The sequence below is a fragment of the Wyeomyia smithii genome, chromosome 3, assembly GCF_029784165.1.
Source record: "Wyeomyia smithii strain HCP4-BCI-WySm-NY-G18 chromosome 3, ASM2978416v1, whole genome shotgun sequence".
Lineage (NCBI taxonomy): Eukaryota > Metazoa > Arthropoda > Insecta > Diptera > Culicidae > Wyeomyia > Wyeomyia smithii.
In genome coordinates this window covers 133418021-133435336 of record NC_073696.1, presented here as the reverse complement: position 1 = coordinate 133435336, position 17316 = coordinate 133418021, and the positions used below count along the sequence as shown (strand labels likewise).

Here is a 17316-nt window from a genome sequence, read left to right as displayed (position 1 = left end):
TTTACTACTTAACCGAAGCCTTCATATCAATCAAACATTTTTTTATTCCTGTTGGGTACATTTTCCACTGCGACCAGAGATTTGATCTTTTGTGGCGGGCCCCTATTTGATGCAAGCCTCATCAGGGTGTCGTACCACTATTAGGTTGAATGGTTTCCACTTGCTGAATATAGGCATCGTCCCAATAAGGTATTATTGAACGAATAAAGTTCACTGCCTTATTAGGAGAAGTCATCCAGATATCTAATGGTTGTATTAAGTGTTTATCAAAGAATTGCTTCCTCTTTTGAAAGAATGCTTCACAGTCACATAATAAATGTTCCGAGGTTTCTTTATCTAGGTTACAAAAGCGACAGGCATCATTTTGCAATTTACCTATCCGTTTAAAGTGATATTTACTTGGGCAGTGTCCCGTTACAAGGCCACTGTAGGTACATAAGTCTTTTTTTGAGATACTGAGCAATCGCTGGGTTACTGTTTTTTTTTTTTTTGGGTGCAATAAATTTTTTCGATTGTCGAGCTGAATTATCGTTTTTCCAAATGTTTTTCTATCATTGATTTTTCCCACTTCTTAAGTTCCATTTTAAGCGCATATTCTGAGATCCCACAAAACGGTTCTGGCCCTATGAACAACTGCATTGATCCATTTCTCGCCAACAGATCATCTTTTTCATTCCTTTCAATGCCGCAATGCTTAGATACCCAGAATAAGTTTACTTTACTATTTCTAGCCACCTGCTGTAGCAATTGAATGCAATACCATACTAATTTCGAAGAACAGGAAACGGATTTCAGTGCTTTTAGTGCAGCTTGACTATCCGAAAAAATGCATATATTTGTATGTCTATAGTTACGTCGTAAGCAAATTGTAGCGCATTCAATTATTGCCTGTATTTCTGCCTGAAATACTGTTAACCACTCTCCCATAGGTATTGATAGATTGATTCCAGGGCCTGCCACCCCAGCGCCAACCCTATTGTTTAACCTGGAGCCATCCGTGTAGAACAGTATTGAACCTGGTTAAATGCTAGGCCCACCTGATTCCCATTCAGTGCGACTTGGCTCAGTCACTTGGAATAGTCGTTCAAAGTTGTACTGCCTATCCATCCAGTCTTCCTGAGATAACATTGCATTGATTTTGAAATTTTAAAGTATACTGAGGAGTCCCCTAATTAATCAAACATAATGTTGTGGTTTTAAAATTGTTTTTTTTTTTTTTTTTATTCAGAAAGTTTCAACTTTTTTATTCATTTCTCTTTTAAGTTAACTTTTCGCCGTTTCCATGAAAGATATCAGTTTTTGTTATTTCAGTTACCTTCAATTTGACACCAAAGTTATTATTATTTCAATTACCTTCAATTTGACACGCACACGAAAGTTATTGTTATATATAAACGTCTTTCAATTGTTACAATTCTACTATATACTTCTAGTTTGAAACCTGCGTATCGAAGTTATGTCGCATCGAAAATAGCTTGAATCAAGCTATGAGCATTGATGTAGAAGGCTGCAACAAAGGCGATGGAAGCTACAGCTTCATATGTCTTGATTCTAAATGGGATGTTAACAACAGATACGGGCCGTGGAGTCCCAATGATCTTTTAATATTAAACTCCTTGCATAACGATTTTTATTATAACCGTAAGCTCATAGAAATGATTTTAAGGTAGGTGGTGACTATTGATTTCTTAACCAAAACACATAGTTTGTTGATGTACATGTATATGTATGTTTTTTCACAAAAAAGTTAACATTATGGTTTTATTAGCCTAAATTGAGCGTTGAAAACACTACACTTTGTTCTTTAACACCAATTCTATCTGCTTTAGTTTTATATATCATATTTATATTTCGCATTTCAGGACCCAGGATGCTGTAATTTATGCGTATCGTTGCGGAAGATCAGAAATATACTATCAACAGTCGTCATTAGTTATTCCTGGGTTACCACCGCCTCAAGATACGATGGGAACTATTGCACTTTGTGCCAAACGCAGACTTGAGCGTGATCATAAGATTTTATTGCTATAAATATACTTATTCATACATCAGCGCCAATGAATATAAACTGAACACTGAATAATAATAAAAATCGTCAAAATCGTTAAAAATATGTCCACGTGGTATGTGAATGGCCCCTAATAGCTTGAAAATAAGTTATTTCATTTATTCTTGATGCATGATTGTGTAAAAGTAACAAAAAATAACCAACTGATAGTTGTGCATCGTAAAATGTTTATGCACCGAGCAAGATTATTAAATTTAACGTCATTTATTATTATTATTATTATCATTGTTATTATTATTATTATTATTATTATTTATTTGTCCAGTAGTGTAAAGGTTGACCTTTTTAATTTAACTACTTCCGGTTGAACTCTCGTCTCTCAATCATTTTTATGTGCTAATTTATTGATTAACCTAACCTAATCTCTTTAAGCGTGGTTCCAGAAATTCAAACAGTCTCTCTTGAACACTACCTCCGATGCAGAACTTTTTACTCTGGCTGGCAACATATTCCAGCTAACGACTCCTCTAACGAACAAGGAATTTCTATAGATTGAAGAACTACTTGATGGGACAACCAAGTTTTGAAGACGCGAGCAAGTTCAGTGGCGGTCCTGTCAGCTGGTGAACAGGCGCGAGTCCTCCCGCCTTGAGAGTTCTGTGTGTGACACTCTAGGACTGTAGAGTACAAACTGCTGATGCGGCAGCGCAGTGGTGCACTTAGTTTTCGCAGTTCACCGGCACCTGGGGGGGTAGATGTGGCACAGCTATATAGCGTTCGTCATCCGGCATAAATTTTCCCACATTGTTGTCGTATAAGTCCATCCCATTTTAGATCGTTGCGAAAGACTTAGCCCAGGTTGCTTGCATTATCTGTCCAGTGTATCACTTCTCCGTCCATTGTAACGTCAGACAGTGTATTATGGTGAGCAACATTCCGTGTTCTGGCTTAAATTAATAAGGGTTTACTTTTGCTTTTATTGACAAAAAAGCAAAAGTCCATTTCACCGAAACCATTGTGTAATCCTTGCAAGATCCTCGTTAACCAATACAACAATATGACTGGTACCAAGACCCAAACGGCTTATGTACAACAGTACATAATCAGCATACAACTGTATGGTGCAGTACTTTAAAACATTAGGCAGATCGTTAATGTAGTAGCAAAATAACAGCAGGCCAAGAACAGACCCTTGCGGCACTCCTGAAGTGATCACAGAACTATTTGATCGTCGATCTCCACAGAAAACGGTTTGCTTTCTATCTGTTAAATATGAGTTGAGCAGATTTACTACACCAGAAGTGACATTAAACTGTGATTGCAGTTTTACGCAAAGCCTGTGATGATTGATTGTATCGAACGCTTTGAAGAAATCTAGCAACAATAGTATAGAGCCAGCCTTTTTATCAAACGCAACAGCTGCTTGAAACTCTGATAGTAAATTGTTTCCAGTGATGTAAGAAGTCATCTGCTTCCCATTAGCTTTTCGAAGGCTTTCGAGAGAGCGCAGAGGATGCTTATAGGCCTTAAGTTTGTTATTGAAGTCAAATGGCGCTGCTTTCGGACAGGAATTATTTCGCATGTTTCCAGCAAGAGGGAAAAACACTGCTTCGTATAATGACATTGAAGATATGCGTAATTTGATTGACGACCAACGGTAATATGACCTTAATAAACTTTATCGGCAGGTCATCGAGTCCTGTTGCATTCGATTGCACGTCACAAACAGCATTGACAACTTCCCAATATTCCTCAGCACGAAGAGAAAAACTATGAGGTGAGCTAGGATAAGCTTGGTTGCTTCTGCCACCGCTGTCGCTCACAGTAAAGTTCGACACAATCGCACGATTTATTTCATCGGGGTCAAGATAGCAGTTGTCACATGCTGGTTGCTTGCCAACGCCCAGCTTCCTTACCCGCTGCCAGAAAACTTTAGCAGAGATTTACTGTCGAGGAACCAGCTCATGTATTGTGCTTTAGCTCTTGAAACCAAATAGTTCGTTTGATTTCCTAATCTTTTGTAGAGTTGGCTTGCCTGATCCTTCCGTTCATTTGCAAATGGCAGTCTTTTCAATCGTATAAATAAAACTAAAACTAATTTAATGGAAAACTGCAGCTGATGAAAAATGTTCAGTTTCGTGAGAATAAACGTATTTTCGTAAAAGTAACCCCCAATTGTGCCTGACCCATAATTGTGCGACTGGTCTAGATTTAACCTCAGCCGATACCGGGAGATTTTCTAAAAATGTAGGATCACGCCTTTCGCATGAGGAAGTAAAGCTGTTGGCGCCGGTCCGCTAATCAACGGGTCGAAAGTTAGGGTCCTGAGTGGAGTCGCTTCCCCGTGCGTCGGTGATTGGCACAAACAACAATGGCGTTACTAGACCGATGGTAAATAAGCGAGAATAAAAAAAGGAAAAATAGAAGTCGAAATCAGCCAATGGCAAATGTTGCTTCATCAGTTTGGCAAATTTCTCGTCAGTAAACCGGTTATGAAGCGGGTCATAAATCTGACCAGCGCTGCTGAACAGTTGTTCATTGGGGTGCCTGTTGGTGGACACAAATAGTCTGATATCGTCATGAAGCTGATCACTGATTACAAGTTTCCCTTCCATCAAAGAATGAGTGTTTTAATATTAATCAACTCAGGCTTTCAAACAAACATAACTTGAATTGTTTTTAACAACTTTATGTAAACAATGGTCCGGTCTAAATAAATAGATAAATAGAAGTTTCTACAAATCAATCGACATTAACCTCTAACTTTGGATTGCTACTGCGGCCACTTACCAAACTATTGGTGTTCATAAAAGTATTGCCAAATGATGGAAATGCCATTGAATGCATTTTGAGTTGAGAAATGTTTAATGTGTCAAATGTTGCTGTATGGCATCATTGGGTTGATTCGAGTTAAACCAAGACACAGTCGTTTAGAAAAGTAATGTCGCGAACTTAAATCTGTTACAGAATTTCTGTAGTGTCCAAGTGCTTCACTTTAGAACTGTAGTGTCTTTGAAGCAAATGCTTGTATTAAAATTGCTCACATTATGGTATTATGTAACAATCACCGTAGCCTACTATGGCAAAAATAAAATTTGCAACTATCTTGTTTCTGCATGAAACTCAAAGTTGTCTTCGAACGCGAACGGGCGCAATTTTTCTACTGCGTCACAATGTTCTCGCAAAATATTCTTAATCTATTGTTTTTGGTTGAAACAGTGTTATCAAGTTAATTTTCACCGAAAACCGCCAACGTTACCTTCCGTATTTGAAGAAACAGTCGATATAAGTCAAAACGCAGGTCGCAGTATTAGTCAAAGTGCATGAAGAACAAGCGGATTAAATTGCCTCTGGAAACTTAGGAAGTAATCGAAACCGCCATAAGGAGAAGTTTTCGCAACAGGAGCCAACGAATGTCCTATGAATTTTTCTCTTAAATTTATCCAAGCTGAGTGATACTCGACAGATGAGTATGATCGATTAAGGACATAAAATAAGGATTAACTAAATAGGATCTGGATCGAATTGTAAATGGTGAGAGCGTTCTTTTTCTAGCTTAGTATTTCTTTTTTTGGTGTTCTTTTTCAATTTTTACTCCGAAATTTTACCTTCACCATCTCATCTGACATATTTGCTACCATTTATGTCACTTCCTGCATGTTTGGGACATGTTCGAATTAAGTGAAAATAATCAATGTTCAATTTATTTTTTTTGCTTCTCAAGATTTTACCCCTTTTCGCTTCAGAAACAATTTCTGGTTACGCCACTGCATCATACAAGTAAAATAAAAAAAGGAACTATTTATTTTATGTTCGTTAATCGCAAATTTGAATATTTTTTCTGATTCGATTATCCGGAAAACTCGATTCTAAATAAAACTCGAAAAGTCAATTTCTATTGCCACCCAAATGTACACCAATCAGTTAGTAATGATTGTACAATATATATGATTGATACAATACAAGTTAAACTTTCGAGACGGTCTTGTGGTCTGGTGATTTGGAGCGTTAGGTAAGCGAACGTAAGATTGTTGCATCGAATTTTGCTTTTAACGAAGAAAGTTTGCTGCGACTAAAATTTTTTTTTAAGCGAGCTGCGTAGCTACAATGTTACAGAGTCCGCTTTGATGAGCGAGTGGTCGTGGGTTCGAATCTTAGTAGAATCAGGCCATTAAAAAACGACTGTGTTCGATGTATTTGTTTCAAAAAAATTCATAACTTTTGAACCAGTTGATCGATTTTTAATCTTTTTGGATCAAATTAAAGGTAATTATTCCTAGTTATGAGAAAAAATACCAAAAACTAAATCTGGGTGTTTTCATATGCATAATGTATAAAATTATTGAAATTTTTGTCTTGTTTTTAAATTGAATTTACTCAAATTTAAAAAATAACATATTTTTAAAAATTCCTTCATTTATATAGTCAAGTATGCCCTTCAAAATGAGACCAAGCGATATTTTTTATGTTTGCCCCAAAAAGAATGACAAACAAATGAAAAACGCATATTTTTTGATGAAAAACATTAATAACTTTGAGTAAAATTGAGATATTTACGATATCAGCATTGCAAATTGTTTCTCTTAAAAAGCTCTAAGAGTCGTTCGAAGACAGTTTTGAGATGAAACTTGAAATAAAAAAGTTACACGCAAAAGTTCAAGCTTACATCATCCGTTGTGTCCTCTCAAAACGCACATTAAATGCTCTGGATTTTACACAACAAGTGTGTCAAAAGAATAACGCAACCGTTGCGTAATGAATACATTGACAGAGATTGAAATCAGAATATGTATAATACCCACAAAATCGTAATGTTTCGGGAGACTTCGGTTTTGGGCAAACGATCAGTTTTGGGGCGCTCAAAAAACCGCTGGTTACTTTCGTGAGTCGGTGCGTATCAAAAGCTCGTGCATCCCTAATCACCATCAGTAACCGAAATAGCCAACAGCGAGCCTCGTTGCAACAGAATTTACTGACGCTGGTGCCAGTAACGTGGAACCGAATGCATATGAATAAAACCAGAATCGTCGTTAAATGCAAAATGTTTGAAACAAATCCAATGTCTTTTTAATTGTTATTGATTCGATGATGTTTTTTAATGACCGGATTCATAATAGTGAATCTATCAGTTCATATTTGCGTTAACGTAGTCAGTGCCAAAATCATCAGTATTGATTACTGCTTGCACTACTTTAACGACAGCCGCATTCTGGAAAATATTACCAATACCAGTACGAATCATCATGGCAATACTAGCACCGATTAATACTTCTAAAGTGTTTTGATTTTGAGCCGTCAAGTACATTGAACATTCGCTAGAGCACCAAATGCGTTATGCAGAACACACATTCGGTGTACTGGTTCAGAAACAGTACAGAAATTGCTCTATAAAAACGCATTATTGATGTGGTTCCACACAGTCCAACTTTTGCGTGTAGAGCGCGAAATGTGTTTTTTCAATATACATTGGTTGTTTTCAAAGATAGAAAGAATTTTTTTTTACAAAGTTACTTAAATTAATGGAGCTATAACATCGTAGAACAAATTTTTCTTCTATCTACAAGGATGAAAAAGTTAGAAACTTGATTGCATCGAAAATGTTGGTCACCCTAATTTTTGATAATTTTTCAATAAGCGTTTTATCATATGTAACAACTTTGTAGAAGAAAGTTTTTCTCTAAAATGTTGCTATAGAGCTCTAGACCCAAATTTCCCCCTAAATTTGGTTTCTGGACCATTTTGCATTGTCATCTCACGGCAGTATAATAAAACTGGTCTGAGTAAAGTATAATAGTTCTCTTCAGGAAATTGTGATTATGGTACGATCTTGGGTGGAGGAAGGAGGTTCGATAAGTCGTTTTTCTCTTGACAAAAAAAAGTTCTACTTATAATAAAACAGACCAGAGGTAAAGCACTAAATGCCTCTTCGGGGAATTGTAATTGTGACGCGGTGTTGATAGGAGGAACGAGGCTTCGATAAGACTCCTTCCTCTTGACAAAATTAGTCCTTCTTATAATAAAACTGTTCATAGGAATATTTATCCTCTTCAGAGAATTGTGTTTGTGACGCGGTGTTGGTGGGAGGAGGGTTTCGATAAGACTTCTTCCTCTTGACAAAATAAGTCCAAAACTGATTATAGGAATATTTATCCTCTCCAGGAAATTGTAATTGGCGATATTGGCATGGGGAACAAGGTTTCGATAAGACTCCTTCCTCTTGACAAAATAAGTCCCTCTTAGGACAAACCTGGCCAGAGAGGAACGTTAGGTGAAGTCTTACTCCAGGGATTCATAATTTGGCGATATTGGTAGGATAGAAAGAGGAATGAGAAATGAGGAATATCACAATAGATCAGATGTTTCTGGTCGCAAAGATGAGTCCGAACAGAAAATATTGTGTTTTGACCAAAAAATTGTAACTGTTTTTTTTTTTTTGAGAATATTTGATTCTAAGACATGCTATTCAGATGGAGGTGCAAACTTGTTTCGTCGTCCTTTTCATCCTCGCTTGTGGTTTCATACTGTTACGATATATTTCATAACGTATGCGTATTAGCCAAATTTCATACGGGTTTGTCAATTGATGTCGCGTTTAAGCAAAGCAAAGCCTTGGTGCTACATTCCGATTCGGAACTCGACCTTCTGTTTATTATTACAAGACTTCGCAGCCAACTGTTTAGCGTACAGGACAATTGCGAGGCTAGCGCTACGATCCTACTGACACTAACAGTCTCTCCCGAGCCGAGACTCGAACCTACGACGGCTGGCTTGTTAGGCCCGCATCGTACCTCAGGACCAGCTAGGAGAGCGTTTACAAAGGCAAAAAATGGTTACTGCGTTAAAAATACCTGACAGATGTAATTTGGCTGCGGATTTTTCTATTTCAACTCAACGACAAGGTTCCAGCATATATAAGGGGTGATATATGAAAAAAGTTGTTATGGACGTACACAATTGTTTGAACCAACAAAAACAAATGAGTTTTTCTATTGAATTTGAGCCCATTCTTCAATTATGGTCATCTTGGTAAAAAAATTGACACATTTTTCAGATCAGATTTCGTTGGCAACAATAAATGCACTTGTCCTCATTCCTTTTTGCACACATTTATTTTTCAGGCGGGAAAAAAATCGATCTTGCCATCCAAAGAATCGATTCAGTAGAAAATCGCGCGCTGCAGAATCGAATAAAACAATTGATGAATCGACCCAAAAAGATCGATTTTGCAAAAATTGGATCGATCTTGCCCATTGCTATTCTCTAGCGTACAGGTTCACTATATTATAGATGAGCGGCTTAATTGCATTGACAGTGAGTTGCGTTCAGGTAGTAGCATCGCTAACTACATCTGAGGTTATTTCGGAAATTTTATTTTAATTTTGTAGAAAAATAGAACTGGAGACTCAATTTAAGATTAACAGGTATACCTAAAAACTGGAAAGAAAGGTCGTGATCTCTATACTGGTTTTTGGTTGCGTGTTGATATGTAGTCTATTTGTCATCGTCATTGTCGTTTTAATAAATACAGATAGCGTGATATAAATTCATCATGATTGGTTTGGCATTTTGTCAATACATAGGGAACCTATTCTAGGCAACTTTAGGAACCGCCTGTGTATTCAGACGAAATACTCGAAATGTGTTGGGTGAAAATCAAACAGTAGTATATCAATCTGTTCTTTATCGTTTTCCCTGTCAGAACTTGTTCTCAGATTGTAAAACTAAGTTAGCAAACTTTAACAATAATCAATTAAAATTACCAATCGTGGGACACTATTCCAATCACCCCGAACCTATTTTAAGCAGTTTCCATCTGTTTTGCAGGCGTTTTTTTTTTGCAGCACCCGAAGTGGCTCCTGAATGGCTGCAATATAGGTCGATTTGTTTCAAAAGATATTTATTCACAGATTTCTTTGTGATTAACGGTATTTTGACGTTAACTAACGTCTATATCGAAGTTAGGCCCCTGAATTTGAAAATCTAGTAATTCAACCAGGGAAAACCAGGGAAAAGTGGTCAGGTTTTGAGCGCTTATTTTGCAGTCATCTATAATCAGGTTTTCGAGGTTTTGGCATCAATCGATCAGAAATTCTTTTACGGTTAAATTTATGTAACAAAAACAAACTATTTTTTGAGATACACTATTGAAAAATTGGTAATCAATATCGATTGTCTAAATCATACCGCGCAGCCAATCACTACCTCTCTTCCCAAGCACAGTCGACACTAACGGATACAATCGATCTGACTTTGTTGTTATTGTTGTTGTCACTTTCTGTTTCCGATGTTTATGCTGCTGCTAGCGGAAAAAACCTTGCAAATATGCATCTTTTTGTTGGTGTTAACTTTACGACAGCGGCCGGCGCCCCATCATTTTAATTCCAAAACCGCACCAGTGACATGCGGACGCTAGGTGATAGCAGCTGAAAGGAGGAAAGACAAAAGAGTACCGGTCATCTCGTGCCGGTTTCACCCGTAATGCTGGTGGTTGTAAGTAATACATGGCTACTGCAATATACTAAAAGGACTGGAATTCTTGATGGAATAACCAGTAAACGAGAATAATCGGCAACTGGCACCTTTTGGTGCCTCGAAGTTTTAAAATAGAAGCGGTTAATTGAATTTTCTGTTTTACAAAATGCTGTTGCTAGCGGAAAAACCAAGACCAAGCGATATTTTTTATGTTTGCCCCAAAAAGAATGACAAACAAATGAAAAACGCATATTTTTTGATGAAAAACATTAATAACTTTGAGTAAAATTGAGATATTTACGATATCAGCATTGCAAATTGTTTCTCTTAAAAAGCTCTAAAAGTCGTTCGAAGACAGTTTTGAGATGAAACTTGAAATAAAAAAGTTACACGCAAAAGTTCAAGCTTACATCATCCGTTGTGTCCTCTCAAAACGCACATTAAATGCTCTGGATTTTACACAACAAGTGTGTCAAAAGAATAACGCAACCGTTGCGTAATGAATACATTGACAGAGATTGAAATCAGAATATGTATAATACCCACAAAATCGTAATGTTTCGGGAGACTTCGGTTTTGGGCAAACGATCAGTTTTGGGGCGCTCAAAAAACCGCTGGTTACTTTCGTGAGTCGGTGCGTATCAAAAGCTCGTGCATCCCTAATCACCATCAGTAACCGAAATAGCCAACAGCGAGTCTCGTTGCAACAGAATTTACTGACGCTGGTGCCAGTAACGTGGAACCGAATGCATATGAATAAAACCAGAATCGTCGTTAAATGCAAAATGTTTGAAACAAATCCAATGTCTTTTTAATTGTTATTGATTCGATGATGTTTTTTAATGACCGGATTCATAATAGTGAATCTATCAGTTCATATTTGCGTTAACGTAGTCAGTGCCAAAATCATCAGTATTGATTACTGCTTGCACTACTTTAACGACAGCCGCATTCTGGAAAATATTACCAATACCAGTACGAATCATCATGGCAATACTAGCACCGATTAATACTTCTAAAGTGTTTTGATTTTGAGCCGTCCAGTACATTGAACATTCGCTAGAGCACCAAATGCGTTATGCAGAACACACATTCGGTGTACTGGTTCAGAAACAGTACAGAAATTGCTCTATAAAAACGCATTATTGATGTGGTTCCACACAGTCCAACTTTTGCGTGCAGAGCGCGAAATGTGTTTTTTCAATATACATCGGTTGTTTTCAAAGATAGAAAGAATTTTTTTTACAAAGTTACTTAAATCAATGGAGCTATAACATTGTAGAACAAATTTTTCTTCTATCTACAAGGATGAAAAAGTTAGAAACTTGATTGCATCAAAAATGTTGGTCACCCTAATTTTTGATAATTTTTCAATAAGCGTTTTATCATATGTAACAACTTTGTAGAAGAAAGTTTTTCTCTAAAATGTTGCTATAGAGCTCTAGACCCAAATTTCCCCCTAAATTTGGTTTCTGGACCATTTTGCATTGTCATCTCACGGCAGTATAATAAAACTGGTCTGAGTAAAGTATAATAGTTCTCTTCAGGAAATTGTGATTATGGTACGATCTTGGGTGGAGGAAGGAGGTTCGATAAGTCTCTTTCCTCTTGACAAAAAAAAGTTCTACTTATAATAAAACAGACCAGAGGTAAAGCACTAAATGCCTCTTCGGGGAATTGTAATTGTGACGCGGTGTTGATAGGAGGAACGAGGCTTCGATAAGACTCCTTCCTCTTGACAAAATAAGTCCTTCTTATAATAAAACTGATCATAGGAATATTTATCCTCTTCAGAGAATTGTGTTTGTGACGCGGTGTTGGTGGGAGGAGGGTTTCGATAAGACTTCTTCCTCTTGACAAAATAAGTCCAAAACTGATTATAGGAATATTTATCCTCTCCAGGAAATTGTAATTGGCGATATTGGCATGGGGAACAAGGTTTCGATAAGACTCCTTCCTCTTGACAAAATAAGTCCCTCTTAGGACAAACCTGGCCAGAGAGGAACGTTAGGTGAAGTCTTACTCCAGGGATTCATAATTTGGCGATATTGGTAGGATAGAAAGAGGAATGAGAAATGAGGAATATCACAATAGATCAGATGTTTCTGGTCGCAAAGATGAGTCCGAACAGAAAATATTGTGTTTTGACCAAAACATTGTAACTGTTTTTTTTTTTTTGAGAATATTTGATTCTAAGACATGCTATTCAGATGGAGGTGTAAACTTGTTTCGTCGTCCTTTTCATCCTCGCTTGTGGTTTCATACTGTTACGATATATTTCATGCGTATTAGCCAAATTTCATACGGGTTTGTCAATTGATGTCGCGTTTAAGCAAAGCAAAGCCTTGGTGCTACATTCCGATTCGGAACTCGACCTTCTGTTTATTATTACAAGACTTCGCAGCCAACTGTTTAGCGTACAGGACAATTGCGGGGCTAGCGCTACGATCCTACTGACACTAACAGTCTCTCCCGAGCCGAGACTCGAACCTTCGACGGCTGGCTTGTTAGGCCCGCATCGTACCTCAGGACCAGCTAGGAGAGCGTTTACAAAGGCAAAAAATGGTTACTGCGTTAAAAATACCTGCCAGATGTAATTTGGCTGCGGATTTTTCTATTTCAACTCAACGACAAGGTTCCAGCATATATAAGGGGTGATATATGAAAAAAGTTGTTATGGACGTACACAATTGTTTTGAACCAACAAAAACAAATGAGTTTTTCTATTGAATTTGAGCCCATTCTTCAATTCATCTTGGTAAAAAAATGACACATTTTTCAGATCAGATTTCGTTGGCAACAATAAATGCACTTGTCCTCATTCCTTTTTGCACACATTTATTTTTCAGGCGGGAAAAAAATCGATCTTGCCATCCAAAGAATCGATTCAGTAGAAAATCGCGCGCTGCAGAATCGAATAAAACAATTGATGAATCGACCCAAAAAGATCGATTTTGCAAAAATTGGATCGATCTTGCCCATTGCTATTCTCTAGCGTACAGGTTCACTATATTATAGATGAGCGGCTTAATTGCATTGACAGTGAGTTGCGTTCAGGTAGTAGCATCGCTAACTACATCTGAGGTTATTTCGGAAATTTTATTTTAATTTTGTAGAAAAATAGAACTGGAGACTCAATTTAAGATTAACAGGTATACCTAAAAACTGGAAAGAAAGGTCGTGATCTCTATACTGGTTTTTGGTTGCGTGTTGATATGCAGTCTATTTGTCATCGTCATTGTCGTTTTAATAAATACAGATAGCGTGATATAAATTCATCATGATTGGTTTGGCATTTTGTCAATACATAGGGAACCTATTCTAGGCAACTTTAGGAACCGCCTGTGTATTCAAATACTCGAAATGTGTTGGGTGAAAATCAAACAGTAGTATATCAATCTGTTCTTTATCGTTTTCCCTGTCAGAACTTGTTTTCAGATTGTAAAACTAAGTTAGCAAACTTTAACAATAATCAATTAAAATTACCAATCGTGGGACACTATTCCAATCACCCCGAACCTATTTTAAGCAGTTTCCATCTGTTTTGCAGGCGTTTTTTTTGCAGCACCCGGAGTGGCTCCTGAATGGCTGCAATATAGGTCGATTTGTTTCAAAAGATATTTATTCACAGATTTCTTTGTGATTAACGGTATTTTGACGTTAACTAACGTCTATATCGAAGTTAGGCCCCTGAATTTGAAAATCTAGTAATTCAACCAGGGAAAACCAGGGAAAAGTGGTCAGGTTTTGAGCGCTTATTTTGCAGTCATCTATAATCAGGTTTTCGAGGTTTTGGCATCAATCGATCAGAAATTCTTTTACGGTTAAATTTATGTAACAAAAACAAACTATTTTTTGAGATACACTATTGAAAAATTGGTAATCAATATCGATTGTCTAAATCATACCGCGCAGCCAATCACTACCTCTCTTCCCAAGCACAGTCGACACTAACGGATACAATCGATCAGACTTTGTTGTTATTGTTGTTGTCACTTTCTGTTTCCGATGTTTATGCTGCTGTTAGCGGAAAAAACCTTGCAAATATGCATCTTTTTGTTGGTGTTAACTTTACGACAGCGGCCGGCGCCCCATCATTTTAATTCCAAAACCGCACCAGTGACATGCGGACGCTAGGTGATAGCAGCTGAAAGGAGGAAAGACAAAAGAGTACCGGTCATCTCGTGCCGGTTTCACCCGTAATGCTGGTGGCTGTAAGTAATACATGGCTACTGCAATATACTAAAAGGACTGGAATTCTGGACGGAATAACCAGTAAACGAGAATAATCGGCAACTGGCACCTTTTGGTGCCTCGAAGCTTTAAAATAGAAGCGGTTAATTGAATTTTCTGTTTTACAAAATGCTGTTGCTAGCGGAAAAAAACCTTGCATAAATGCATGTTTGTGCTGGTGTTAATATTATGACAGCGGCCGGCGCAGCTTTCAAGAAAAATTTTTCCTTACCATTCCATCATCTACTTAGCTCCTCCTTCTTTCTAATTATCTGACGAAGCCTTGGTATAAAACGTACCGTTCGAACATTTCACCCCATCATTTTGATTCCAAAACCGCACCAGTGACATACGGACGATACGGATTTTTGTAATAAAGGTTTACAGCTATAGTAATTTTCTAGCAGTTTCGTCTAGTGCTAAAACGAATATATTGAGAATCTTCGCAATGTCTCGACACATGAAGATGATCTATAAGCGCAATTCTCGGAATACATCGAATTTGTTAATTCTAATGTTTGTCTTGTCATTTCAAACTACGAACAAATGCTTTTCTAATTCGAATACCGGAAGCGGGAATGCCAATATAAATAAGGTTTCATCCATATATGTCATTTATATTATTTATTAATTATTGTTCAAAGCGCTCTAATGTCAGCAAATGAGAAAGCACTGTTAGATGAAAAATATAGAGTCCTACGTCATGCGGTCGGGTCTTTAATACCACCCTCCTACTATTTTAAATACATGAAGTTATATGCTGGGCTGGACCTAACCTAGCATGAGACTTATCTATTTAATGTCAAACAATTTTAAAATTTAAAATTTTTGCTTGAATCGTTCTGGTCTCCAATTTCAGATAGTTTCGTTGAGTTTGCTTTTTGCTTAGATAGAAAAAATTTACCCAATGCGCTAAATTAAATGATTGTCTTGGTAGTGCAGTTACGAACAAAGGTTTGATTCGAATATGTATGAAATGACAGCGATTAAATAAGAGAGATCCATTCTTCTAGTATATATTATTATTTATAACGTTTTAACGTCTCAGCATTCAGAAATACACTGTTAGATAAAATTGCAACAAATACTGGAGTTGCAATTCCCTCTACTATTTGTTTTAATGGAATTTAAGAATACGGTAGTCAACGTCATGCGGTCGTGTCTTGAATACCACCCTCCTACTATTTTATATTCGTAAGACAGCTAGACAATCAAAGTTTTCGTTCCCATCATTGAAATTGTCGATATTGATCAAAAAGCAGGAGTTTAAGCCTGTTTTCTGCGACTGATTGAAATAGGCGCTACTGCTTAAGCCGTTCCTTCCCCCTTTTGGTTATTTTAAAATAAAAAAAAAAAAATTTTTTTTTTAGCGAGCTGCGTAGCTACAAGGTTACAGAGTCCGCTTTGATGAGCGAGTGGTCGTGGGTTCGAATCTTAGTAGAATCAGGCCATTAAAAAACGACTGTGTTCGATGTATTTGTTTCAAAAAAATTCATAACTTTTGAACCAGTTGATCGATTTTTAATCTTTTTGGATCAAATTAAAGGTAATTATTCCTAGTTATGAGAAAAAATACCAAAAACTAAATCTGGGTGTTTTCATATGCATAATGTATAAAATTATTGAAATTTTTGTCTTGTTTTTAAATTGAATTTACTCAAATTTAAAAAATAACATATTTTTAAAAATTCCTTCATTTATATAGTCAAGTATGCCCTTCAAAATGAGACCAAGCGATATTTTTTATGTTTGCCCCAAAAAGAATGACAAACAAATGAAAAACGCATATTTTTTGATGAAAAACATTAATAACTTTGAGTAAAATTGAGATATTTACGATATCAGCATTGCAAATTGTTTCTCTTAAAAAGCTCTAAAAGTCGTTCGAAGACAGTTTTGAGATGAAACTTGAAATAAAAAAGTTACACGCAAAAGTTCAAGCTTACATCATCCGTTTTGTCCTCTCAAAACGCACATTAAATGCTCTGGATTTTACACAACAAGTGTGTCAAAAGAATAACGCAACCGTTGCGTAATGAATACATTGACAGAGATTGAAATCAGAATATGTATTATACCCACAAAATCGTAATGTTTCGGGAGACTTCGGTTTTGGGCAAACGATCAGTTTTGGGGCGCTCAAAAAACCGCTGGTTACTTTCGTGAGTCGGTGCGTATCAAAAGCTCGTGCATCCCTAATCACCATCAGTAACCGAAATAGCCAACAGCGAGCCTCGTTGCAACAGAATTTACTGACGCTGGTGCCAGTAACGTGGAACCGAATGCATATGAATAAAACCAGAATCGTCGTTAAATGCAAAATGTTTGAAACAAATCCAATGTCTTTTTAATTGTTATTGATTCGATGATGTTTTTTAATGACCGGATTCATAATAGTGAATCTATCAGTTCATATTTGCGTTAACGTAGTCAGTGCCAAAATCATCAGTATTGATTACTGCTTGCACTACTTTAACGACAGCCGCATTCTGGAAAATATTACCAATACCAGTACGAATCATCATGGCAATACTAGCACCGATTAATACTTCTAAAGTGTTTTGATTTTGAGCCGTCCAGTACATTGAACATTCGCTAGAGCA

General features: G+C 36.9%; 1 protein-coding gene across 4 annotated transcripts in view; it reads left to right on the top strand.

Annotated features, from left to right (window-relative positions):
• LOC129731185 (uncharacterized) overlaps positions 1 to 2113 on the top strand; it is a 131898-nt gene extending 129785 nt beyond the window's left edge. For all 4 annotated transcript variants that reach the window (XM_055690999.1, XM_055690997.1, XM_055690996.1 and 1 more), the window contains 2 exons: positions 1434 to 1666; positions 1863 to 2113. In XM_055690999.1, coding sequence (XP_055546974.1) covers positions 1434 to 1666; positions 1863 to 2031 — 402 coding nt within the window. In that variant the 3' untranslated portion in view covers positions 2032 to 2113. The remainder of the gene's footprint in view (positions 1 to 1433; positions 1667 to 1862) is intronic.
• The last annotated feature ends 15203 nt before the right edge of the window (positions 2114 to 17316 follow it).